At 38.7% G+C, this 25,642-nt stretch overlaps 1 protein-coding gene across 1 annotated transcript; it reads left to right on the forward strand.

The window, feature by feature from the left end:
* The first annotated feature begins 1,509 nt into the window (after window positions 1–1,509).
* On the forward strand, window positions 1,510–25,522 carry LOC310723533 (electrogenic aspartate/glutamate antiporter SLC25A12, mitochondrial-like). Its single transcript, XM_083536729.1, has 18 exons — window positions 1,510–1,629; window positions 2,133–2,186; window positions 5,143–5,288; window positions 5,638–5,753; window positions 5,986–6,125; window positions 7,198–7,344; window positions 7,619–7,757; window positions 8,864–8,957; window positions 9,884–9,968; window positions 11,382–11,460; window positions 13,819–13,977; window positions 16,064–16,116; window positions 16,329–16,409; window positions 19,191–19,331; window positions 24,080–24,218; window positions 24,417–24,575; window positions 24,728–24,818; window positions 24,911–25,522. The coding sequence occupies exons 1-18, from the start codon at window positions 1,618–1,620 to the stop codon at window positions 25,116–25,118; spliced, it is 2,043 nt and encodes a 680-aa protein (XP_083392855.1). The 5' UTR covers window positions 1,510–1,617; the 3' UTR covers window positions 25,119–25,522.
* Window positions 25,523–25,642: the final 120 nt, after the last annotated feature.

Consider the following 25,642-nt stretch of genomic DNA (forward strand, 5'->3'; position numbering starts at 1 on the left):
ACATTATATTTAAAAAGTATATGATAACTCTGTACCATAAATCCATAACAAAAAAAGAAATAATTGTTCTAAGTATAAATAAATTGGCCTTATCATTTTGTGCTCACCGAAACTCACACACAACAACAATGAAAAAGCTGATATGACTACAGCTAAAATAATCTTAAAAAATACCCGAAAAAATTCCTCGATTTGGAAACTGTTCCTGTCAGAAAAAGGTTAAAGTAGGAAAAATTAAAAAAGTTAGAAATGTTAATCATCCAAGTAATTATGCAAGATTTATTTTGCTGAATGTTATTTCTCTCTCTCTCTCTCTCTCTCTCTCTCTCTCTCTCTCTCTCTCTCTCGCTCTCTCTCTCTCTCTCTCTCTCTCTCTCTCTCTCTCTCTCTCTCTTTCTCTCTCTCTCACACACACACACACACACACACACACACACACACACACACACACACACACACACACACACACACATAAGTCTCTTTCCTTACCTCCTGTCTTTTAGCTTGTTGGAGACATACAATGTCTTGAACTCAACTAAACCTGAGTGTACTGTTTTTTTGTTTGTTTGTTTGTTTTAATTATACAATTTAATGAATTATTTTAGTTTGAAAAGAACCCAGCCATTAGGGGGGCACAAGCCAGTGTACTCTTAGTGTCGGTCCCAAGCCCGGGTAAATGGGGAGGGTTGCGTTAGGAAGGGCATCCAGCGTAAAACATGTGCCAAATCAAATATGCGGATCACAAATGAGAATTTCATACCGGATCGGTCGAGGCCCGGGTTAACAACGACCGCCACAGGAATAAGGGATAAGAATTAAGAATAAGGGAGATGTGCAGACCTGCAGTAACTACAGAGGAATAAAGTTGATCAGTCACACTATGAAGTTATGGAAAAGAGTAGTGGAAGCCAGGCTGAGAGAAGAGGTGACCATCTGTGAGCAATAGTATGGTTTCTTGTTAAGAAAGAGCACCCCAGATGCAATATTTGCTTTAAGAATGGTGATGGAGAGGTATAGAGAAGGTCAGACGAAGTTGCATTATTAGAGAGCACCGCGCATGCATGATGTTTTGGAGACAAGGCGCAATTGAGATGGTTTGGACATGTTCAGAGGAGGGACATGGGGTATATCTGTAGTTGAATGCCGAGGATGGAGCCACCATGAAGGTGGAAAAGAGGAAGGCCAAGGAGGAGGATTATGGATGTGGCGAGGGAAGACATGCAGGTAGTTAATTTGAAAGAGACATGGGGGTATCTAGACGTATGATCCTCTGTGGCGACCCCTAACCCCGATTGCTTGAAGTGATTTTTATTTTTTTTTATTAATGTTTTAATATACTTACATAGGACATGCATCAATATTATGAGCTGATTTAACGTTTATAAATATGCATATAAATAAAACACGGTCTTAACGTATGTATCTTTGCTTTGCATACATTTCCAAATGCACCTTCAGTTGCATACAGATGACACACCAGCCATGATCACTCGGTGTGCGCGCGCGCGCGCTCGCGCGCGCACACACACACACACACACACACACACACACACACACAGCCGGAGAGGTGTTGCGCTCAGAGAAGCGTGCGCCAGGCAAAGTGACGTCACAACCAGCATGGCGGCCAAGGTGACTCTATCAATATTTATGCATGTCAAAGTAACTAACTACTAATTGTTATATGTTCTGTTTTGAGTTTATAACGTCTTATATCAATGCACACGCTTTTGACTTGTCTCTTCGCCGGCTGTCAAGTGTACACCTGTTGTTAAGCCTCTTTCAGCCTGTCCTGATCACGACTGTTCTGTATTTGTGTTCATTTTCTTATATTAAAAAAGAAATAAAGAAATAACGATGCTTGTGAATTGCTATTTCTTGTCGTCTTCTTTGTTAAGTTACTGCATGCTGGACTATGTTTAGGATGTCCTTCACTTTGTCAGTCATTCTTTCAACACATAGATTTGTTAATTACAGTGTTCTAAACCTACTGCATATATTGTCATGTACAATTATCTGACATTGGTGCTGTTTACTTGGTGCTGTTCTTAAACATGACTATAGAATCATGTTGACGTTATTGTGAAAGTGGAAAGATCGTAGTGCAGTGCTCAGTGATTGAAATGTGTTTGCAGGTGCAGTCCACAAAACGAGCCAACCCAAATGAACTTAAAGAAATATTCCTGAAGGTATGAGCTTTCCTCCAATGATTTCTGTTTGTTCTGAATTGAGAAGTCACATCAAGTGTCTTCTATTCTTAAAGCACAGTTTAGAAGATAGTGGTCTTTAGATTCCTTGGTCTTAGTATAATAAAAAATGTATGTTCTAAATAGCTTTGCATAAGTTTCCTGACAGAATAAACCACTGCTTTATTAAGACAGGTTTTCTCCAGGTTCTCCAGTTTCTTTCCATCTCTCTAAACTTTGTTTGTTATTGGACTAGTAATGCTAAATTACGTCTAAGTGTGAAAGTGTGTATATGTGTGTGGTGCTTTGTGATTGATTGGCAACATATCCATGGTGTAGTCTTTCATCATGGTAAATGTTTCTCATGATAATCTTGATTCAAGATAATTAAGATGAATTAATGTGTAACATTAATTGTCTTTGTAATGTGTTGGGCCAATACAAGTTGCCACAAAGTTTCATTGTGTCTTCATTCAGAATTCAGCTACATTTCAGATCTTTTTATTTTGATCAATGGAGGATAAACAACATTGTTTAGATTTTTGTGGAGAGGAGCACAAATGCCCAGTATTTCCCAGAAGTGTTCACTTAAGCAGAGATCTGCTGATTCTAAATGTCATGGCATATGATTTCCAAGATTTTTTTGCTCATCAGACTATTCCATGAGCCCTCATGCTTTGTGGATGGAGGTATTATCATCCTGGGCAAGACCAGTTCTATCAGGAGAAATATATCTATATTGGATAAAGGTGATCTGTTAGAATAATATTTTATTGTTTTTCAATAAACTTTCTTTCTAAGTGCATTCAAACCATGCAGCAAACTGCATATGACCCACTGAGGTGGAAAGGCCCTCTGTATGAGACACCAGTCTGTCACACGGCATAGTCCTTACATTTACCTTTTAGGCAAATGCTCTTATTTACAGTGTTTTAAAGTGACTTAGATTTGCCAATGACATTAGCTTCCAACAGCTGAACTAAAATAAGTGAGATCATTTAAGAAGGAACTTTAAGAGGCACAATAATTTGTACTCATAATAGCCCTTATGTTTGAAAAAAATAAAAATGTTAAATCTTTGAAAAAAAGGTTGGCCATACAGCATGACAGGCTGATCTATACATCTCAGAGTGTAAACTAGTCTTTGAGGATGCGTGTCAAAAGTTGGCTGAGGTCCAAGGCCTTGCAGAAAAGGTCACACACATGCTTGGACTAATTCTGTCTTCTCCCTTCACCCTGGTATCTGCCCTTTCTGGACTCCTCCCAACCTCTGACATTTATTTTAGTCTCAGCAAGGCAATTAGTCAACACACATACAAAATGCAACACAGCGAACAAACGGACCCTGATTACTAAGTTTCTCGTGACGAGGCTGATGGTGAATCGGTGACGTTACAGTAGAGTAGTCACGGTAGCTGATCTTACGTTACACAGTCAGTTGCTAGTTATTGAAAGCACTTTCGACATCTCTCAAAAAGAGTGGCTCCGTTTTAACCTAGCAACGTTTAAAAAGCCGCTCCCTCTCTCACCACACATCACCGCACAGTTAACCTTGCTCGACAGTGATCAAATCTATAATTGACGGAGCTATGATTTTAATACCACCCTCGTCACATGAAATAATTAAGTAGCTCTCAGAAATGAAGTCTGCTATAATGTGTAAAAGAGCCACTGAAAGCAAGAGTACTATTTCACTCAGTGCTGACTACGTGCTTGATTTGATGATGAAGTACTCTATGCTTACCATGGCTGAACTTGCACTCAATTATATGGTGAAGCTGTTAATAAATTGATTGGAATTAATGCTTTCCCCACAAGCATTAGCTGTAGAGTGTGTTTGTGTGTTTGTGTGTGTGTGAGTGAAGGAGAGAGAGAGAGACAGAAAGAGCGAGATCAAAGTGGGATCTTTTACTATTGCTTTTTAATTTGCACCAATACGTTTTGTGAAACTTCACTCAAAGTAGTTGAGTGCTTGTATCGCTTTTTTCTTGCTGATTAAGTATTTGAGAAGAATGACATATTTGTTTATAATCTTACTCTTGAATAACTGCTTTGTTTTTAATGGGGTTTCATCTGTTGTACTTGATGATTATACAAAGTCCACTGACTTTTCTAGGATTTCTTGTAATGCAGAAGTCAACAGCCCTTTGCACACCTAACAGCAATTATAGCAAAGACCCCCTTTTCTTCCTTCCTTTCTTTCTTTCTTTCTTCCTTTCTTTCTTTCTTTCTTTCTTTCTTTCTTTCTTTCTTTCTTTCTTTCTTTCTTTCTTTCTTTCTTTCTTTCTTTCTTTCTCTGTTTCTGTCTCTTTCTCTTTCTCTCTAACTCTGTACTTTGAACTTATCGGCTGTCAATGGAATCTATGAATAAGGTGAAATTATTGATGTATTTTAGACAGAGTATATGCTGGGTTTGCAAAGAAAACCATAAATCAATGACATTGACGTTCTCCCAGAAAGAAACACTGTTGAAAAGCAGTTTCAGCTTAGAGCAATTACTGTTGTAATGTGGAATAAAGTGGTCATATAATAGCAGTGAGAACAGTGATACAAAGGACAGATTGCTGCTGATTTTACATCATCTTTCACTGAAGCATTTATAGAGAGAGTAAACAAATGTTGGTCTGGAGACCATTTAATTTCCTACTACTGTAAGTACACAGGATGTATTATTATTTTAGGAGATGAAAAGAAATACTTGTTTTTCTGTAGGTTTTACTTTTGAACAGGCAGCATTTTTACTAAGTAACTTTTAATGCAAAAAGCAAAAAACTGCAAAGTGGAATGGGTTGTATACCTGCTTATGTAGTATACAAACAAATAATGGTTTAGTATGATGTACTACAAGTAATGATTTAATAGGAAAAATATAATAAAGCTATTCTCAAATAATCTTAAGAAATATATTTGGTAACTGTAACTGCTTCTTAATTCTTTTAAATGTTTTTTTCTCCTTCAGCATGCAAGTGTAGTGGATAAGGATGGGGAGCATTACATGACTCCAAAAGACTTTGTGCAAAATTATCTGGGACTCCACACTCAACCTAACCACAATCCCAAAACTGTACAACTCATTGCTGGGGTTGCTGATACCACTAAGGACGGGTAAGAGTTAACAAAGTATTGCTATTGTAAGACTGATATTAATGTCCAGTGTGTGAATGTTAGCTAGTTTAGCAAATTTTTATTGCTTTTATAAAAACTGTAAAAGATTGAAAAATGATTTAGGGCTGCCTGAAGTCTCCATCACATCTTTGCTCATACAGTTGTGCAAGTTGAACTCTACAGTTGATGTAAATTACTTGATTTTTTAAAGCTATAAAAAGTGAATGGGGGTTATATCATATTTTTTGTGTGTAAATAGCTGTCATGCAGTAAAATACTGCATGACGTTAACACTATATATATATACTGTGATACATTTTAAAGACCACTGCTTTTTTTGTCCAAACAGACTGATCTCTTTCCAGGAGTTTCTGGCCTTTGAATCAGTCCTCTGTGTTCCTGATGCACTTTACCTGGTTGCGTTTCAGTTATTTGACAAGACTGGAACTGGGGATATATCTTTTGGTATGTAGGCGGCAGTAAATTTTGATAGATGCTTGTTTGTAACGCACTTATTTTATAACTGATTTTAAAGTGTTAAATGTATGCTTATTCCGCTGTCTTTGCTGATCTGTGATTTTTATCCACTTAAAAATAAAATTAAATAATAAATAAATGGTTTATTTCACTAAGAGCTGGCTATTTTCACCAATATTGAGATTTGTTAATAGAAGCTATGTGTGTTTATGTGTCGTAGAAAATGTACGTGACATCTTCAGCCAGACAACTGTTCACCATCATATCCCCTTTAAGTGGGACTGTGAATTTATCCATCTGCACTTTGGACAGGACCTCAAAAAGCACCTCAGCTACTTAGAGTTCACCCAGTTTCTACAGGTGAAAAACAGCCACCTTCTAGCTCTCACTAATTTGGTTCTAGGAGTTTGTTTTCACTCTGCCATCTTGTGGCTGAAATATCTGTGTAGACAAGCGCACAAAACCTTTAACATATCACTTTTCAGTAGGAAATGTCCCCCACACACATTGGAAACAAATGAGTGTGCCTCTGGTACAGTGCATTTCTTTCTATCCTTGCTTGGTTTAAAGCCCTTTAGGTAAGCTTTATAAGTGTAGGAAGTGTGCAGCCTGTAGCCTCTGTTCTAGTTTTACCTTATTAATAAGAATGTTAGAAGTCAAGTCAAAGTCCACTTTGTTTGAGTATTCAAAGTTAAGACACAGGTGATCCCTCTGTCCATCAGATATGCTGTGTCCAAGAGAGATGAGAGCGGGAGAGATGGCTGCCGTTTTAGTTGATGGCATTTTGAGTTATGGAGATCAGAGGGGCTGGTAGTATCTGATCAGTTTTGACAGCACCGCTGACTCCTGGTGCGACCCCCCCTCCTCCCGCTCTCTCTCCCCCAGCTCATATGTCTGATTGCAAGCCTGTCCAGCTAAATCACAGCCCCCTGCTCCGGAAACACCTGCCTCCTCTCCAGGGCATGCAGCACAGGATCAGAGTACACCTGATGTGGTTTTCATTAAGCTCACGCACACACGTGAACACACACACATACACACAAGATGTGGTCACACAGGAACACATAGGCATATACTTGTTGTAGTCATCAGTCAGACTTTAGGTTCTGTGGAATACAAAATGACTGAGAAAAATCCAGACTCATTCTAACATCACAATCCAGGTTCACAATCCCACTGCATTTATTCATATAAAAGACATAACTGTTTATTAAGAGACAGTAGCTTTAGGCATGTTAAAAGAAACAGCCACCAGTTTGTCTATCATAAAACAAGATCTAATAGTATGAACTGTGTCTGATTTGGTTTTCTCTTTACTATCATTAATATTTTCGGTAAAACCCCGAAGTGAAAAATAGTGTCATTTTGCTACTCTGTTAAATTGTGTTGCTGAATGGCCCTCACATATTTGCTCCTCTTTTTCTTGCTGTAGGAGCTGCAGCTAGAGCATGCCCGACAGGCTTTTGCAATGAAGGACAGGGGAAAGAGTGGGATGATTTCAGCCTTAGACTTTAGTGACATCATGTCCACCATCCGCCATCACATGCTTACCCCGTTTGTTGAGGAGAACCTTGTCTCAGTGAGTAATCAGTGTGAACTGTCATGCATCTGATACCAAGTTTTAGACTTAACCCCCCTGGACAAGTCCCCAAACTTATTATTTTTAAAATGTGACCAAGTAGTTTAGTTCAGTTGGAAGATTATGTTTTCAGAAAGCCATTTTCAGAAAAGTGTATATATATATATATATATATATATATATATATATATATATATATATATATAAATAATTGATTATAATGAATTAAAATGACTGCACTTAACAAATGCTCTAATGGCTCCCTGGTTTTTAGGTTGTGGGAGGAGGCACCACTCACATGGTTAGCTTCTCCTTCTTTAATGCCTTTAACTCCCTCCTCAACAATATGGAGATCATTCGGAAAATCTACAGCACGTTAGCCGGCACACGCAAGGACACACTCGTCACCAAAGGTACATGCCACACAGATCTCTTTTTTATTTGCCAGGAAGCTTGGAATAAGTGCGATTACAGATTAGAACTCTAAGCGGCCACTTCCTGTTTGTTTGGTGGATTGTTGCTGTGTTCTACTAGGTTGGTGCTGGTCACAAGACGAGCCTCGAAACAGGAATGCAATGTTTTCTCACAATGATGAACGGCATACAAAAGCAGTTGTCAGTGTGTAAGATCAAATACTTACTGAGATCTATCTCAAATATCTTGTACCTGTAAAATAATTTCCAGAGACCCTGTAAACATAAATTCATTATTTTGTCAAATATTTATTGATTTTTATAAAAAAAACAAAAACAAAAAAAAAACAGTTTTACCTGTTATAGGCACCTTAGAAGTTTTTATTCCCCCAGACAGACCGATATATATATATATATATATATATATATATATATATATATATATATATATATATATATATATATATATATATATATATATATATATATATATATAAACAGACTAATACTTATTAAGAATTCTGTAATAACTTGATGTGGTGGGTTGGGATTTTCACTGCTGTAATTTAATTGAAAACATGCTTCATAGGCCTCACTTCGAAGAACTACTGATTCACATTGCTACATAGTGTTGTTATAATTTAATGGTAAATACATTCAGGATTCACCTTTAACTAGAAAAAAACTCCGAAATGTCAGACACTTGACTGCGCATACGATTATTTCTCTAGACATTGTAATTAAAATGTGCCCCATTGGTCATGATGATGATGTTCTCCCTTTGTCACATGGCAAGATCTGCCAAGATCACTCACATTCTTGTTTCTGACATTTCAATTTTTGGATGGATTTGCTCTTAACAAGCACAGCTTTTCAACTACTATACGCAAACCTGGGCAGCAGGTTTTGTAATGTGCCCGAATTTTTTGAGCTTCGTACCTCAAAGGGGGTTTAGTGGCTGTTTGTATTCTATAATTGTAAAGCAGTAATTATTACATATACTGTACTTTGTTGTTTTTAACCACAATTATTAGAACTAACAAGCAGTAGTTACAGCATTATTAATATTACTGTGATTTACATGACCTTTATTACTCTTTCCCCAGAGGAATTTGTTCATGCGGTAAACAAATTTGGTCAGATCACACCGATGGAGGTAGACATCCTGTACCAGCTCTCTGGCCTCCATACTCACTCAGGGTAAACACCATATAAGCGAAACTCCTTTCTCTGCACACATTCGAACAAACCTTTGTTAATCTGTCATAAATTCAAAACACAGTTAATTTTATTATTATAGCTACACTTGTTGATAAGATAAAAAAAAAATACAAATAAAAAAAACAAACAAAAAAACTTTATTTTAACACTAATCAAATCACTATGTTGTATTTTCTGGTTTAATTGCTATACATAAAAAGTTTCAGTTCAGATGTTCTTTTATAGCTTTTATACCCAAAATAGACTTCATTTGCTAAAAATGCAAACTGTGCAGATGATATGGTGGTTCACATGAATATTGGCATTATCATTCAAGTTCATAATCTTACCTACTTAACATCTTTCTCAAAAACAGCCTATGTTGAATGAATCTATAAATGCCATTAAAACATTACAGCATGGTTTATAGCTTGTAAATTTAGTGTTATTGCCTGTTTTCTGTAACAACAGTGGCTCCAGCCAGTTGATTTATTGGGAAAGAGTGCATGAGGGAGCCATAGGAATGCCTGCGGCATGCAGTGGAGAGCGTGGTGTGTGTCTCTTTGGCTCTCTGAAGGAGTCTCACTCTGCATGTGTGTGTATCTGTGTGTGTTGCAGGCTTGTGTCCAGCATTGTTTACCTGTCTGTGTGTATAAGCACGCAGTAACTTGGTCTTACGGCGCTGTAAAACGCTTATGGAAAATGTGACTTCATGCTGCTGGGAGGGATACAGCACGTTTGGTGTTCTGGCTTCAGTAAAGTGAAGCTTTTCTGGCATCTCATTCTAACATTTGCTGTTGTGTGTGTCTCCCTTTCTCATCACAGTCTATTGTTATCTTTCTCCTATCCACTCTTTGTCTCTGTGCACATCTGTCTCTACTGCTCCCTCTTACACACAGTGTTTCTCTGTGTTCTGGTGAATGTAGATGGCTGAACCTGGCTGATATTGATAGGATAGCTCCTCTGGAAGAAGGCGCTCTGCCTTATCACCTAGCTGAAGTGCAGAGGCAGGTAAGGTCCCTCGCACCTCCACGGATTTTCGCTTCTCTCTCTCTGGATGCAGATTGAGAGCACGCTTTAATCTCTGAGCCTTTTTTGCCGGGTAATAACATAACCATGTTCTTATTACGCTGAAATTACACATGCTCTCTCCATAATAGAATTAGTAGGGTGATGGTTCCTTCTTTGTGATCCTGCATTATGTAAAACTAATTGGACAGAACATTATCCACAATTTCCCCCAGTAAAAGCTTGTCACCTCTGCACAGATACATACATCATAAACATACCCTTCCACACACACACACACACACACACACACACACACACACACACACACACACACACACACACACACACACAGAGGGAGAGAGACACGCACACTGACATCTGAGAGTCTTTAATAGGTGCTTTTCTCCAGGCTCGGCTTTCTGAAGCCTCTTTGTGTGAGAATCCTGAAGTAAGGTCTGTTTTGTCTAAAAGTCAGGGAAAGAGAGAGTGATGGAGAAAGCAAACGAGGCAGACAAAACATAATCAGAGAATCAGTGAAAAGGCAAGAAAAAGAAGCAGTGAGATGGAGAGCATTAGTGACATGGTGGGAGTTTACCTGAGGGTGTGTCTGGAGGCCTAATCTAGTCAGTGCTGTGGTCTCTGCCTTCACTGCTGGAGGTCTGGAACAGCACACTGGGAACACGCACATGCACACACACACACATGTACACACACGCACACACACACACGCACACAAACACACACACACACACACACACACACACACACACACACACACACACACACACACACACACACATACATTTGTGGCGTTCTCAGGCCTCCTCGGGTGGAAGTTGGGGTAATTGCACAAGCTCCTTTGATCAGAGTGCAGCCTCATTAGCATTCTGCCCTACAGAAAAAACAGCTGTGCAGAGATACAGAGAGAAAGAGAGAGAGAGTGCGTTTAATCGAGAGACATAGACGACTCCTAAGTATGCAAACACTTTTGTAACTCAGTTCTATTAACATTTCACAGAAATAATTATCTCCTATCTATCATAGTGGAGAAAGTAAGACAGTCTGATAACTAGAAGTCTTGCTTTGGGTAATAAACTTAAGTTTGTCTAATCGCTATACCGTAAGCAATTCTTTTTTTTACTTTAGACTTTTTGGAAATAATCTTAAGCACCGACAGACAAGACCCCATCTTCACATGAATAAGATTGGGAAAAAGAGGAGGGTAAGATGCAAGGCGCCTACAGCACATTCCACATCTTTCCTCTCCTGTCAACTGCTCTAAAGCACTCTTCTGTCCGCACAGTATCTGGTTAGCGATAGTTTTATAAAGCTCAGTTCATTCATCCCCTCCCTTCAGTCTTGCTTACTGTTTTGTGCTCACTTTCCTGCTCTCCTTCTGTCTTTTTACTGTAGCATACAGACATCTCGAGGCCGTTCTGGCTCCAGGCTACTGAGTCTGCGTACCGCTTCACTCTAGGCTCCATCGCGGGAGGTGAGTGACGTCCGAGCTCCACTGGCTATGGGGGAAACCTGAGCTGGCCTGACTGACATATAGGGAGGCCCCAGGGCTTGTTATTGTCCCATAGATAGAGCGCATGCAAGAGAGAGAGAGAGAGAGAGAGAGAGAGAGAAAGAAAGAGAGACAGAGAGAGAGAGGCTGATCCATGGCTCCAGGCTGTCTTTGGAAGCCAGAGTTCCGGAATGACACAAATCTTCCGGTGCTGTGGTGGAATCTCAGAATAATTACCAAGAAGGAACTGATACAAGGAGACACTGACAAAATCACACACTAACACACACACACACACACACACACACACACACACATGCACATATGCATACGCACACTCAGACACAATCAGGCTTGTGTGAGTTTTAAAAGGGCCGCTTTTTTGGCAGAAACACAGTCATCTTATGCAGTTAACATTATGATGGAGATAACAGTTAAACTGTGACATCAATTAGAATAAGTGATCATAACTCCTTAACTGAAATGTCATTTACAAAACTCTGTAATATTTGTCACCAAGGTAGTAAGTAATATTTGTTTAACATTTAAAATAACAAGCGTGTCTCCTAAGGTTATAGTGTGCAATTTGCATGCGTACATAATATAGCTCAGGAATGGAATTTGATGCAAGTAGATACAAATGAAAATAACATGATAAGAAATTATGTATTGGTGTTGGTTTTCTGTCAAAATTACAATAAAAAAACAGTAAATGTTAAACATTTTACACTGTTAAGCAGCTTTATGTAAAAATCAACTGGTAGGGTTTTTTTTACACATTTAGTAGAACTTTTTGACTTTGGCTCTGACCTGCTCCTAAAACATTGATGTTTGTAAATCAGTGGTCCTGTTAATTAATAGGTTATTTTATCTTTATATTATTAATGCATTTTAGTTAATATGTTGGGTTGTCTGAGCATCTTGCACTGTGCCATAGTTTGGCCATTCACAAAGGAATACCCAAATGCCCTTTAACCTTTTTTGACCTATTTAGATTTTTTTTTAATTTCCCTAAAATTAGAAGATTTTAAAAAGATTGTTTAATTGAAACTCCGGTATAATTAAAACAGAAGTGTATTTTTGAGCCATCAATAAAGATTTTATGTGAAGACTGAACAATTGTATTAATTGTTAATTTAAAGTATGAATAAATCAATATTTTAATACATATTAACTTTATATTACCATAAATAAGTCGAACTCTATAGCACTGCTTTTTCAGATGGAAAAATTTGTGTTTGTGGATAAAATTGTAATAATCTTCTTCTGTTCTGTAATGTTATTGTCACCCAGGAAAACTTATTAAAACTCTCCAGGATTCAATTATAAGTGATTGGGAAGAATCACACAAAAGTTACAAATGTGTTATATAGAGATCAGGTGAAAAACTGGAATGTTATGTTATGTTGTGGGGGGGGGGGGGTTGACTGCAAAAATGCAGACTTCTACTGCACCCTCTACCTGTCTACAGGTAGGAAGGGTTAGAGATCCTTTTCTCTCCGGCTGTTTTTTTTCCTCTCACACCACCTCTGCATGTTTTAGAGGCGCAGACATTACACATGCTTTGAAGTCGAGACAAGACATGACAAGCTTTTGAGGCTGAGAGGGGCATTTATGGCAACCTGCTGCTGAGCTGACTCCACACACACACGCACACGGCATAATGAATGCACGCACATTTTCACAACCTCCAAACTCTCACACATGCACATATGTCTGCAGACACAGATCCTGATCAGCCCAGATTCATGCATCTATTGACATGCGTACACATACAGATCCTTCTCCCACACACGCACACACTTTCTCATGCTCACAAGCTTGAATAAACACACAGATACAAAAAGGCTGTGTGGGAATTGGAAGTTCCCACAGCACACAGCACAGTGTAAAAACTCATTCTGAGCCTAATGACTGTTTTCTGCATGTACGATTTATTCAGACATCTTAGCATGGAGAAAGGAAACAACAAAGCAGAGTGGATAAGTTGGAAAGTTAAAGGTCAATGGAGGTAGATTTTTATTTGTGTGTGTTGTTTTAGGAGTGAAAGCCAAGGATTTCATACATTGTGTGTATTTGTATTGTGTTTTATCAGCTCCTGGGATAGAACCGTTTAGAGAATGGGAAAAGTGTGATGTCTTGAGGATTTAGCATGCACATAACAGTAATAGAGTAATACAGTTTGACTGTGAATGATAGATATAATAGGTAGGCATAAATACTGTACAGATTGCTCTGGTGTATTTATTTCATGAGTGACTTCACCTAGGAAAAAAATATTAATTTATTGATACTGTCTTTGTAAAGTTCAGTTTAACAAAGTCATGTACTCTCTTACAGCAACGGGTGCCACAGCCGTGTACCCCATCGACCTGGTGAAGACACGAATGCAGAACCAGAGATCCTCTGGCTCCTTTGTGGGAGAGCTCATGTATAAAAACAGCTTTGATTGTGCCAAGAAAGTGCTTCGATATGAGGGATTATTTGGTTTCTACAGAGGTAAAGCTTTTCACATGACAACAACTTTTAAAAAGAGTATAGGTCTATGATATGCTTGTTTTAATAATCACCTGATCCACAGTGCTCACCAAAAAACCCAATGCACCAATAGAGAAGATGAAGTTGAAGAGTGATGCTATCTCTTTTTTTTTTTACTGGATTATCATTCACTGTGCACTGCGTCACTGACATGTGTGGCCTTACACAAGTTAAAACCAAAGCACATAGCTTTAGAGCTTTAGGGGTTGATACAACACTGAATGATTACTAAATAAAGAATATACTTGCCAAACAACTCAAATAATTCACCAGGATTACATACCAATTCAGTCAGTGCAGACGGTTTTTTTTAGAACAACGTCCTGTCAAATATTTACATCTAGATTGTGTTGAATTTCTGAAATATGCAGTAAAAATGTCAGATTTCATCATTCAGTCGACTAAAGGCATTAAAACCTGAACCAGGAGATGCATTTAGCTAGTTAAATGTTCAGTTCTAACACAGAAAATGGGTGCCACAGGCTTGTGGAATGAAGGTCTGTCCTGTAGTGACTGCTTTGTAATGGAATTAAACCCCTGAGGCCTGTATGTCTGGAGAAGTCAGACAGCAAAAGAGATTTGCCAGAACTAGTGCTGCAGCTTCCCACCGCCGACTAATCCATTGTAGATGTTGCTTGTCCACACCTTGAGCAAAAGAAAAAATAAAAATGGCATCATATACAGCGAAGGAGTCCAAGACTGCCATCTGCTGCTGCTTTTGACATTGCAGTTTTTATTTGCCCAATTCAACTTCTCTACTTCCTTGTCTCTCGGCTGGCATCACGTCCTATCTGTTCACACTCATTTCTCCCCCCCCTTTCCTCATTTTTTCTCTTTCCCACTGTCTGTTGTTGTGTGGCATACAAATAGCTAGACTGGCTGGTCTGTGTGCTGGCAGGCTGCCATGTCGTCCACTCACTCAGCATTGCCCTCAGACTGTATCATACAGGCTGACAGAGGGTTACACACACACACACACACTGAAGGACCTCAGCAGATAAACACATATGCACACACATCCAAAGTCAACCGAGCTTTATCAGAGCAGCTGACTGGGATCCACTGAAACAGCTCTCTCAAGCCTGTCTGCCTCTTTTTTATTCCACACAGACAGATTACTTCTGTTCTCCATTCTGCACAGTGTCATCAGCCAACAGCTGTCAAATGCTCCAAAACGTTTCCTCAAATTTTATCTTGTTTGTTTGAATGGTCGCTTGTTAGCTGTTTTATTCAGAGCAGATCTATGAATAGATGTGTAGTTATGCGGAAGATATGTTTTAAGTCTCGCTAGTTGTACAGTTTAATTAAGAGCATGTCTTTGTGTTTGGATTTGTACCCAGTGCTGATAAATTCTCAAATCTGATTAGTCAGAAGGTGTTGATTCATTTACTATAACAGTAGATCTGACTATAGTGTCTTATAAAAGGCAAATCATTGGTTTGTTAATGCTTTTCTTTGTATAACATTATTGTTTCTGTAGTAAATGTATCCAAGGCATTTTATTGCGAAATTTATTTATTTTATCATGATGGTGGTGGTTCTTTTCAGAAAACCATTGAAACTTGAGAGTTGTACTTGGATCACAATAAAATTAGGTCTCATTCAGATGAAGAATGAATACAAATATAAAAACCAGCATTAAAAAAAAACACTAAAAAGCTTGACAAAAGAAATTATTGTTTATATGGTTAATTGTTATATGAAAATTTACAGGAAACATTTTAGGATAAAATATGTTGCTGTTTTTTTTTGTTTGTTTGTTTTGTTTTTTTGGAAACAACATTGTCATGACAACTGCAATAAAGTGAAATGTAATATACATAATATATAAAAATAGTTAAAAATAATGACTTTCTGTTTTTTAATAGATCAAAAATTATAAGCTTTGGCAAGTCACCGTGGTGAAAGAGGAATACAAAGTCATTATTCTCAACAGCATGCCCAGTCGTTTTCTATACTTGTTGCGAATGATGTAATGCCTTTCTGTCAGCTGTGTTTAAATTCACTATAACATATTCAATTTCTGTGTGTGCTCTCTCCTCTGCAGGTCTGTTGCCACAGCTGATCGGAGTGGCTCCTGAGAAGGCTATCAAACTCACTGCAAGTCATTAAAGCATCTTAAAGCATTCTTAAATCCTGTCTGTTATTATGCACAACCATCACACACCCAGTGTTTAGTTTTATAAAGTGCAAATGAAACACACATCCTGGTGTTTTGTTATTACAGGGATGGTGAATAGTTTTGTATGATTAAGTAAAAACAAAAAGATTAACTTGTCTTTTACGCTGGCTGTCACATGCCTGTTTTTCAGGTCAATGACTTTGTGAGGGATAAATTCACCAATAAAGATGACTTCATTCCACTGGTTGCAGAAGTGCTAGCAGGAGGCTGTGTGAGTACACGACTCTCTGCACACACTTCATGTTGTATATGTGTATGTGTAGTTTACTATGAGTGTGTCTGTATGGAGAATGTAAGTACTGGGGGTTTTGTTAGTATGTGTGGTGATGGTGCCTGGCTTTGTGTGTGTGTGTGTGTGTGTGTGTGTGTGTGTGTGGTGCCAGTACTCAGCTGAAAGAGCTCTTGTCCCTCACGTTAAGCAGGTCTGAGTGAGGCAGCTGCTCTCCTCTCTGTACTCGGCTTATAATTGATTCTGATGTGGTGGACGTCAAAATCGCTGTTTCTCCAACTCAAGCGTTATGCCTGATTTTCCTGTTCCATTTTACTGAATATTTACGCTCGTAATGAATAAATGGTGAGCTTCAAACAAGGACGAAAAGAGAAAAAAAACACCCGAGTGCTAATTGAAAACTCTAAGGGCTTGTGATTTCTTTCTCCTTCAAGGAAACTTTCTGACAGATGTGAAGCTACAATTATATGCTTAGAAATGATAATGTCCTAAGTGATTTTTTTTCCACTATAATTTGCCTCTCGGCAAGAGAGTGACTTGTGGCTGTTATTGAACCGTCATCAGGGCTTGTGCAAAGCCTCTGGCCTGTTTTAGCCACTCTTCCTCTGCACCCTGAACTCACTAATTGACCACAATCTGAAAAATGATGCTTGAGTGTGAGCACACTATTTTTACCCAGTGCTATAATTTAGCACACGCTGGCATTGCATGGCCAGTGGGCTTTAGAGGATGTGGATATGGTGATTCCTGATCTGTGTAATGAGTCCTGGTGACAGAGACCAGGCCGGACGGATCGAGGAGAGAAGTGAAGACTGGAGCTGGACAAAGAGGGTCAGGTCTGGGAGGTTGTGACCCCTGTCAGGGCCTAATTTGGGGAAGATGCCCTGGAGGACTGTGGCTAAAACTGTGTAGAGCTCGATCTTATTGAGTTTGACAGCAGCATGCATACCTGTGGCCTCCTCAGCCTCAGGCATGGAGAAACAGCCAACATGCAGATGAGCACGTGTTTATGACGTCTCACCAAGTACAATGGAAACCTCTGCTGTGGGTCAGTACAAGTCTTGTGCACAAGCATAGAAATCTTACAGTATATAACTATAATTTATAATATGAATTATGATCAGAGTCTTATTATTAGTCCTATTACCATATTAGCATACAGTCTACATTTAACATTTTAAAGGACAAAAACAATTTTTGTAGCCAGAACTTTAAATTATATTCCAAAATAATTTGTGTGAAGAAAAATTGTGATTTGTGAATGGTGATTTGTCTTCGATAACAAAAATGTTATCAAATCTTCGATAAATTTGAGACTATATAAGCAGCTATGACAATATTTCCATCTGTAATTGAAATAATATTTTTGTATTAATGCATTTTTTTTTTATATATGTTATCACTATAGTGACAGCTCATACACAGGGCACTGTATGTAATCTAAGGCTAATAAAATGTTCATTAACCAAAAAAAGGATATAATTATTAAAATGGTGAAATTTCTGCAGGGACTTATTTATCTGATATTAATGCATAATGTTATTAGTCTTAAGTGCTTCAGTAAGTTTTCTGTGATGGAAAAATCTTCAGGGAAGGATTTCTCAGTATTATAACTTCAAGAGAGAGAGAGAAGAAAGAAGAATTCAATGAGGGAACTATAAGTAATACTAGAAATAATTTTTTATTTAATTGATAAATAGTAAAAGGCGGCCCATGTTGTTCCTTATAAGATCAAATAAAATGGGCAAACTGCTTTGCATTGCTTTACACCAGCCTGGCATTGACCGTTTTCCATTCACAGCAAGTCTTATTGTTTGTTTTATTTGTTATTTGAGGACCTGTGGGGACCTGGTTGTATATAAAATGGACTGTATATAACTGAATTAACGACAGCTCCCAAAATGATTTGGATTTAAGATAAATGCAAACATTATATACATACCAAATAATGGTAGGAATAATTAGAGAAAGAGAAGCGGATGTCACTGCTGTTTTGATCATGATAAACCATCTCTGTGCTTTTAAAAGAAGCGATTCGGATGTTTACAGAATCGACTTCGACCCCGGGTGTCACCCCCAGCCCTGATTAGGCTCCAGAGGGGTGATAGATGCACCAGAGTCAGAGGGCGTAAAGCCTGAGGCTGTCCCCACTCAAGGCGAATTGTCCCCTGGGAGGAGAAGGGTAGGCTGAGGAGTGTGTGTGTGTGTGTGTGTGGAGTGTGATGGAGACAGGGATGAGGAGGACGAGGGGGTGGACCTGCAGCCTTGAGGCTAGGCCAGAGAAGGGAGACAGCACTAGTGCTAGGGTCAGGGCTGCTAGGCTCCGTCTCACACCAACTCTGCTCTGACGTGACCCCCAAATTTCTACTGTGAATGGACACCAGTGTAGTTGTGCCGACATGAAGACTATACTCCCTTGAAGAGTGCCTTGTTTTAGAGTTTATGTAGCTAATTTAGAAATGCTTACTGGGAGGAGAATGCTGATTTGACAAAAATTGGAGACCAGACTGTCAAACTTAAGTGGCCTCATATCTGTTCACCCCATAGGACCTCAGATTCCTCAGAAATATAAACTGTTGCAAATCTCAGCATGTATTTATAAACTTATCATTTATATAACATTGTAGGCAATAGCAATAACTGTAATTATTAGCCATATACGTGGTTCATGTAGCGCATTCATAAGTGGAGTTCTGTACAACATTTACAACATGAATAACGTATGTGTGTGTGTGTGTGTGTGTGTGTGTGTGTTCTCAACAGGCCGGAGGCTCTCAGGTGATCTTCACCAACCCATTGGAGATCGTGAAGATCCGTCTGCAGGTGGCAGGTGAGATCACGACTGGACCACGTGTCAGTGCCCTCACTGTGATGCGAGACCTTGGATTCTTTGGACTGTACAAGGTGAGTGGAGTGCTAGATGAATCACATTTAAAATAGCTTTTATATTACACATAACATATTATATATTATTTATATTGCATATGACACCAAACCCAGCTATCTATGACACATCAAAACAAATAAAATTTTGTGTGTGTGTTTGTGTGTGTAAAAGGTATATTGTATGTACACTGCCCGTCCAAAAAAAAAATCACACAATCACACTTATATTTCATTGGACCGCCTTTAGCTTATGGCACCCATTCGCCGTGGCTTCGTTTCGATATGCTTCTGCAATGTCACAACATTTATTCCGTTCACAGTTGCAGTCATTTTTCACCAAGATCTTGTATTAATGATGGGAGAGTCGGACCGCTGTGCAAAATCTTCTTTAGCAGGGTAAAAATGATGTCTCATGCTTCCTGAACCACTCTTTCACAATTTGAGCGTTATGAACCCTGGCATTGTCATCTTGGAATATGCCTGTGCCACCAGGGAAGAAAAAATCCATTGATGAAATAACCTGGTCATTCAATATATTCAGGTAGTCAGCTGACCTCATTCTTTGGGCAAATAACTTTGCTGAATCTAGACCTGACCAACTGCAGCAACCCCAGATCATAGCTCTGCCCCCACAGTTTAGTACAGTAGGCATTAGGCATGATGGGTGCATCAGTTTATCCGGACTCATCAGACCATGTGACCTTCTTACATTGCTCCAGAGTCCAATCTTTATGCTCCCTAGCAGATTAAAGGCTTTTTTTTTCGATTATCCTCACTGAAAAGTGGTTTTCTTAAGCCTTAGTCCCAATCCCTTGAGTTCCCTTCACATTGTGATTGTGGAAATGCACTTACTTTCACTATTAATCATAACCGTGAGTTCTACTGTTGGGGTTTTTTTATGATTTGATTTCACTAAACCAGGGGTCACCAACGTGGTGACCGTGGGCACCAGGTAGCCCACAAGGACCACGAGTAGCCCGCGGGCCTTTTCTTAAAATAGCTGTTTCCTACTTTGCTAAATCATTGTTGATTATTATTATTAGAAATCATTAACATGATCAGTGTCTTCACATAGATGAATATCATTAATTATTAATATTAACATATAATAAAAGGTAAATTGGGCAAATTTGTTATTTCAGTTTAAACTGAAAACTCTGTGTATCAAACTGGTAGCCCTTCACATTAATCGGTACCCAGGAAGTAGCTCTCAGTTTCAAAAAGGTTGGTGACCCCTGCACTAAACGTTTAAGTGATCGCCGATCACGATCATGTTTTTTTCTGACCACATCTCTTCTTTGGAAATGATGGTTCCCCATGATCCTTCCAGTTTTCAATAATGCGCTGGACAGCTCCAATTGTAGTTTCAACAATCTTCTTAGATGTTTTCTTTGCTTGATGCATGCCAATAATTTGACCCTTCTAAAACAGATTACCATCTTTTCCACGATCACAGGATGTGTCTTCCGACATGGTTGTTTAAAAAATGAGAAGCTACTCACTGCATCAGTTAGGGTTAAATAACTTGTTGCCAGCTAAAACATAATCATTCAAACAGTAATTATCCAATGGGAGGCTCTAACCTATTTGCTTAGTTAAATCCAGGTGGTGACTTTAGTTTTGGAAGGGCATTGTGTGTAACCAATAGTAAGAAATACAACTTTTTTTAACACCTTAACCAAAACTTAAGCCTAGCTGAAATGCATCAACCAGAAATTGTTTTACTGTCTCGATTTAAAAAAAAAAAAAAGCATCATATAACATTTATTTAAACTAATTACATTGTCAACACTTGCTTGTCAACATAGGCTAGGCATATATGATTATGATATGAACTATATTATTATTATTCCCAAAGTTTCAAAGCATTTTTATGAAATCTACACATGCTACAGAAACCTACTTGCATCTGATTATTAATCTCAATCACTTGTAAACAGCGACATTCGATTTGTCCTCAAATACCTTTGTGGTATTACACATTTGTGGTGTTAAAATGGTCCAAAGGGAGCTCAGCTCTCAGTATTTTGGTAACAAATTATCGTCATCTTGATTGAAAGATCTAATTGATTTTGGAAATAATGCTCTGTGTGTAATACACAGTTTCTGAGGTGCTCTACACAGCCAGTACAATCATGACTCATTCATTCGTTGCTTGTTTACCTGTTTTCTCCGTTTGCTATATAATTTTCTTCTTTAACTGGGCATTCTCATCACCTATCTTTAAACGTATACCATTTCAAATACCTGTAGTCGTTTTTCATTCTTAACCTTGAATTGGACAATTTTGTTAACAACCTTTCAGGTGAAATAAAAATTTGTGCCACGTTTTTAGTCTAAGATAATATCCACAGATATTCTAATTAAATCTCATAATGTAAAAAATTCATAAATAATGCTCCAAAGACCTGATTTGCTAGAAACACTAGAGTGGTTGCAGGGATTTGTACGTATGTTTTATCAGGACACACACTGCAGGAAGGGAGATGTTGTGTGTTTGCATAATCAGTGATTAATGATGAACAGAGGAAAACATGGTCTTATTGCCAATCATATTGTTCCTGTTCGAATGGACAAGCGCTACAGTGTCTTTTTCAATCAGGCACACAGAGACACAGGGATGTAGAAAGGAACACATGCACTGGTTTTTCTTGTAGCCAACATTCAACACATAAAGGTGGTGGAAAGATTGTGCTGCTGGTACTCTCCAAGTTCCTGTGGCTTTCGCCTCAGATCTCCAAGAGCGTTCTCATATGCCATATTCTAATGAGGAGCAGACAATGTGCAGCTTGTTAAAATGTGAACACGCCTCCTTCTTCTTCTCTGCATGAAAAGACGCAAACACAAGCTATTTGTGCTCAGACTGTGCCTGAGTCAGAGTGCCTCCAGCCTGTGGATGTGATTGCGCATGAGAGATGTCCATTGTGCTTTATGTGAGCGTGTTGGAGAGTGAGAATGTGTTTACCTGTGCGAAAGTGTTGTTTGTATCATTTGTGTTTTCAGGAGGTTTTTACTCGCCAACTTGCTTTTAAGGTTCGCACTGCTTCGTACTTATTCACTTAACAAAGTGACTTTTCATTCATTTATCGAAAATAAAATGCTTCACGATCGAACAGAGAAAGCGAAAATGGCAGCTTCAGAAATGTTTGACATGTCATGAGTTCTTTTGCAATGCTTGTAGACTGTAGTAACCAGAACAGGCAAAACCAAAGGCTGAAATGATGCACTTGTTATTTCTCGCCAATATTTAGGAAATTAAATATTATTAGAAACTGGCCTTCATTCTTTTTTAGAATCAGAGTAAAGCTTTTTTGTCACAATCATGAAATTGGGTTGATTCCCAATGAACCCAATGTCATGATTTAAATGAAGTTTATTTGAAACCTGAATGGAATTGCTTTGTCTGTGGTCTCGCCTTTTGGAAGCAAAGACCAGAATGTATTATTTTTTGAGCGCACCAGAGTCAATACAAACTACCAGTTAGCTAACATCAACTAAATTATCTATGAATGGAGTTGTTTATGTTACCCAAATAATCGGGATGGTTGTATAGTACCATCCCAGGCCATCTCATAGCAGTGTTTCTCACATCTGTACTGCTGAATAACACATTGCGAAGGTTTTCCTGTTTCATCACATCTGACTTTAATCAGCGTCTAGTTACAAACCCTTCATTCGATTTAGGAATTGTTCTGGTTGAGTATACACTGAGATACAAGAGAATGTGCCTTAAGCATGTAACAGGTTGTGTATTTAAATTATATAGAGAAATCAATTACTACGTAATACCAAGAAAGGTGTCATATGTACATTACAGCACAGTGAAATTCATTCTTTACATATCCCGGAGATGTTAGGAGCTGGGCTAAGCCATGATACAATGCCCCTGGAGCACAGAGGGTTAAGGGCCTTGCCCAGGGGCCAAAGCTTGGTGATACCAGGTGGTATACCAGGATACCTTGAACCATCGACTTTTCAATCAGTAACCCGGAGACTTAAACACTGAGCTACCACCTTTCCGGTATTCAAGTACTCCTTCATTACCCCTCTTGTAGTCTTGATATCTACAGTTTTTCATATCTGCAATCCAGTTGTGAATTCCAGCTTGAGCATACCATCTCAGTTTGTAATTTGCTTATGTGTTTATACCACACTGCTGTTGAATTCTCAATTCTGAACGGTCATTTGTTCTTTTATATCGCCGGCTCGGACATCTGCAGGATACACAGATTTATATTAATGCACCTGTTCCAAAGTGTACATGTACACGATTTCTATATTTGCAGCTAATTCACAGGGAAGTGTATGATGGATGCTCATATAATAGGGTTAAAGCAGAATTTTATGTGATAACATATAATAAAACGTAATAATGTTCAAGTCTTTATTGATTAATTATTCAAGTCATTATTAAATGATCCCTTAATGATACAAATACAAAGCGATTAAAGAAAATGACTATATTCTGCTTCCATCATCACAAAAGAGGGGCATAAACAAACATTTTTCAGTTGTGCTTTAGGGGAAAAAAAGATCTGTTTCTCTCCATTAGGGTGTTTTATTGTGTATGTTTTGCAATGCACACTACCACATTTATAACTGTATTACATTTACATTTCACACAATCCTATGTGATCTTCCAGTTGGTGCCACACACGTGACATTGCGAGTGTTGTTCCTGTCTGTCTAAATACAGTGGTAGAATCTCTTTCTTCAACACATTGGTTACTGGTTAACAACAATACTATCTGTATGCTTGGTTATAGGGAGCAAAGGCCTGCTTTCTGCGAGACATTCCCTTCTCTGCCATCTACTTCCCTGTGTATGCTCACTCCAAGGAATGTCTAGCTGATGAGGAGGGCAGACTGGGGGCATTACAGCTTCTCCTCGCTGGAGCTATCGCAGGTATAGAACAGCTCACCTGTTCAGCATGAATACCAGTAGGCCAATGAACTGGTAAAACTGAAGGAAATGCTCAGTGTTCCACTTCAGCTAAGGGTCCTCACCAGTGGAGGGAATCAATATTTTCCATGTTCTGTGCTGGTTCTTTGCATTATGCTACATTCTCAGTGTATTGTGGGTAACTGAATATATCTTGTTTAGGTGTCCCTGCTGCCTCTCTGGTGACTCCTGCTGATGTGATCAAAACACGTCTGCAGGTGGCAGCCCGCGCAGGCCAGACCACATACAGCGGTGTGATCGACTGCTTTAGGAAAATCCAGCAAGAAGAGGGTTTCAGAGCATTTTGGAAGGGAGCAGGAGGTACATAACACATGGACCATGCATGCAGCACTAAAATAAAAGGTTTCATGACTGTGGAATGAGGCACATCCTGGCTCCTGAAAATGCACTTTTAAAGTCAGATATCTGTGCGTGTGGGTGTAGTCATGCAGCTTTTTCCATTTTCCTCTCAGCGCGTGTGTGTAGGTCCTCCCCTCAGTTTGGTGTTACACTGCTCACTTATGAACTCCTACAGAGATGGTTCTACATCGACTTTGGGGGACAGTAAGTGAAGCTTTTTTTTTTTTTTACATTTTATTTCCTAATTTTTTTTAATAAGCTTTGTAATTAATTGGGTTTTACTTGTTTCCGAGCAGCCGTCCTACAGGATCAGATCCTACACCTAAATCACGCATTTCTGAGCTTCCTCCCCTGAGCGCTGAACATATCGGAGGTTACCGATTGGCTGCTGCTACATTTGCAGGTGTAGAAAGCAAGTTTGGTTTGCACCTGCCGAAGTTCAAATCATCCGACAGTCTAACAGTAAAGGCAGCTCCTGCAGAGCATCCGGCTGTGGCCTCGTAGAGCTCCATTCAGCCCAAAGATCAACCATCAGGTGCCTTTATGACGTTTAGTTTCTCTGTGGTCTTCTCATCCAAACTCAAACCATAACCCTTAGACGCAGTGACACGCCTCTCATTTCAATTGAAGTTGTTTTGATTCTCAATCCCGCTACATTAATATTTATTACTCTATTTATTTATTACTCCCTGTGAGGCTTGTGTAAGTGTTCAGGCATGCAACACGACAAATGATATAGTGTAGAACTTGGAAATGCTGCTGTAATCAAAATGTAGGGATGTAATTACTCTTACTGGCAACGCTGTCAGGGTGTATTTTAATTCAAAATGGAACATGAAAATGTTTGGACAAATATTGCAAATAATTGAAAGTATTTTATTTCAAATAAAATGTAATGGTTTATTTTATTTATGTACATTGCTTTAAAGTAATTGAAGAAGTTTTGCAAGTCGAAGACTAAATGGATGTGATTAATGCTTTAGTTCTCAGGCAGGCTGTGGAATTATGGGTTTTTGAATCAAGACATG

Source organism: Silurus aristotelis (genome assembly GCF_946808225.1).
Source record: "Silurus aristotelis genome assembly, chromosome: 3".
NCBI classification, from domain to species: Eukaryota; Metazoa; Chordata; class Actinopteri; order Siluriformes; family Siluridae; genus Silurus; species Silurus aristotelis.

Excerpts from the sequence above, each read along its gene's own strand:
- LOC310723533 (XM_083536729.1), top strand. Across the intron at positions 5,289-5,637 it reads GCTGATACCACTAAGGACGG|ACTGATCTCTTTCCAGGAGT; the intron begins GTAAGAGTTAAC and ends TTGTCCAAACAG. Across the intron at positions 8,958-9,883 it reads GGCCTCCATACTCACTCAGG|ATGGCTGAACCTGGCTGATA; the intron begins GTAAACACCATA and ends TGGTGAATGTAG.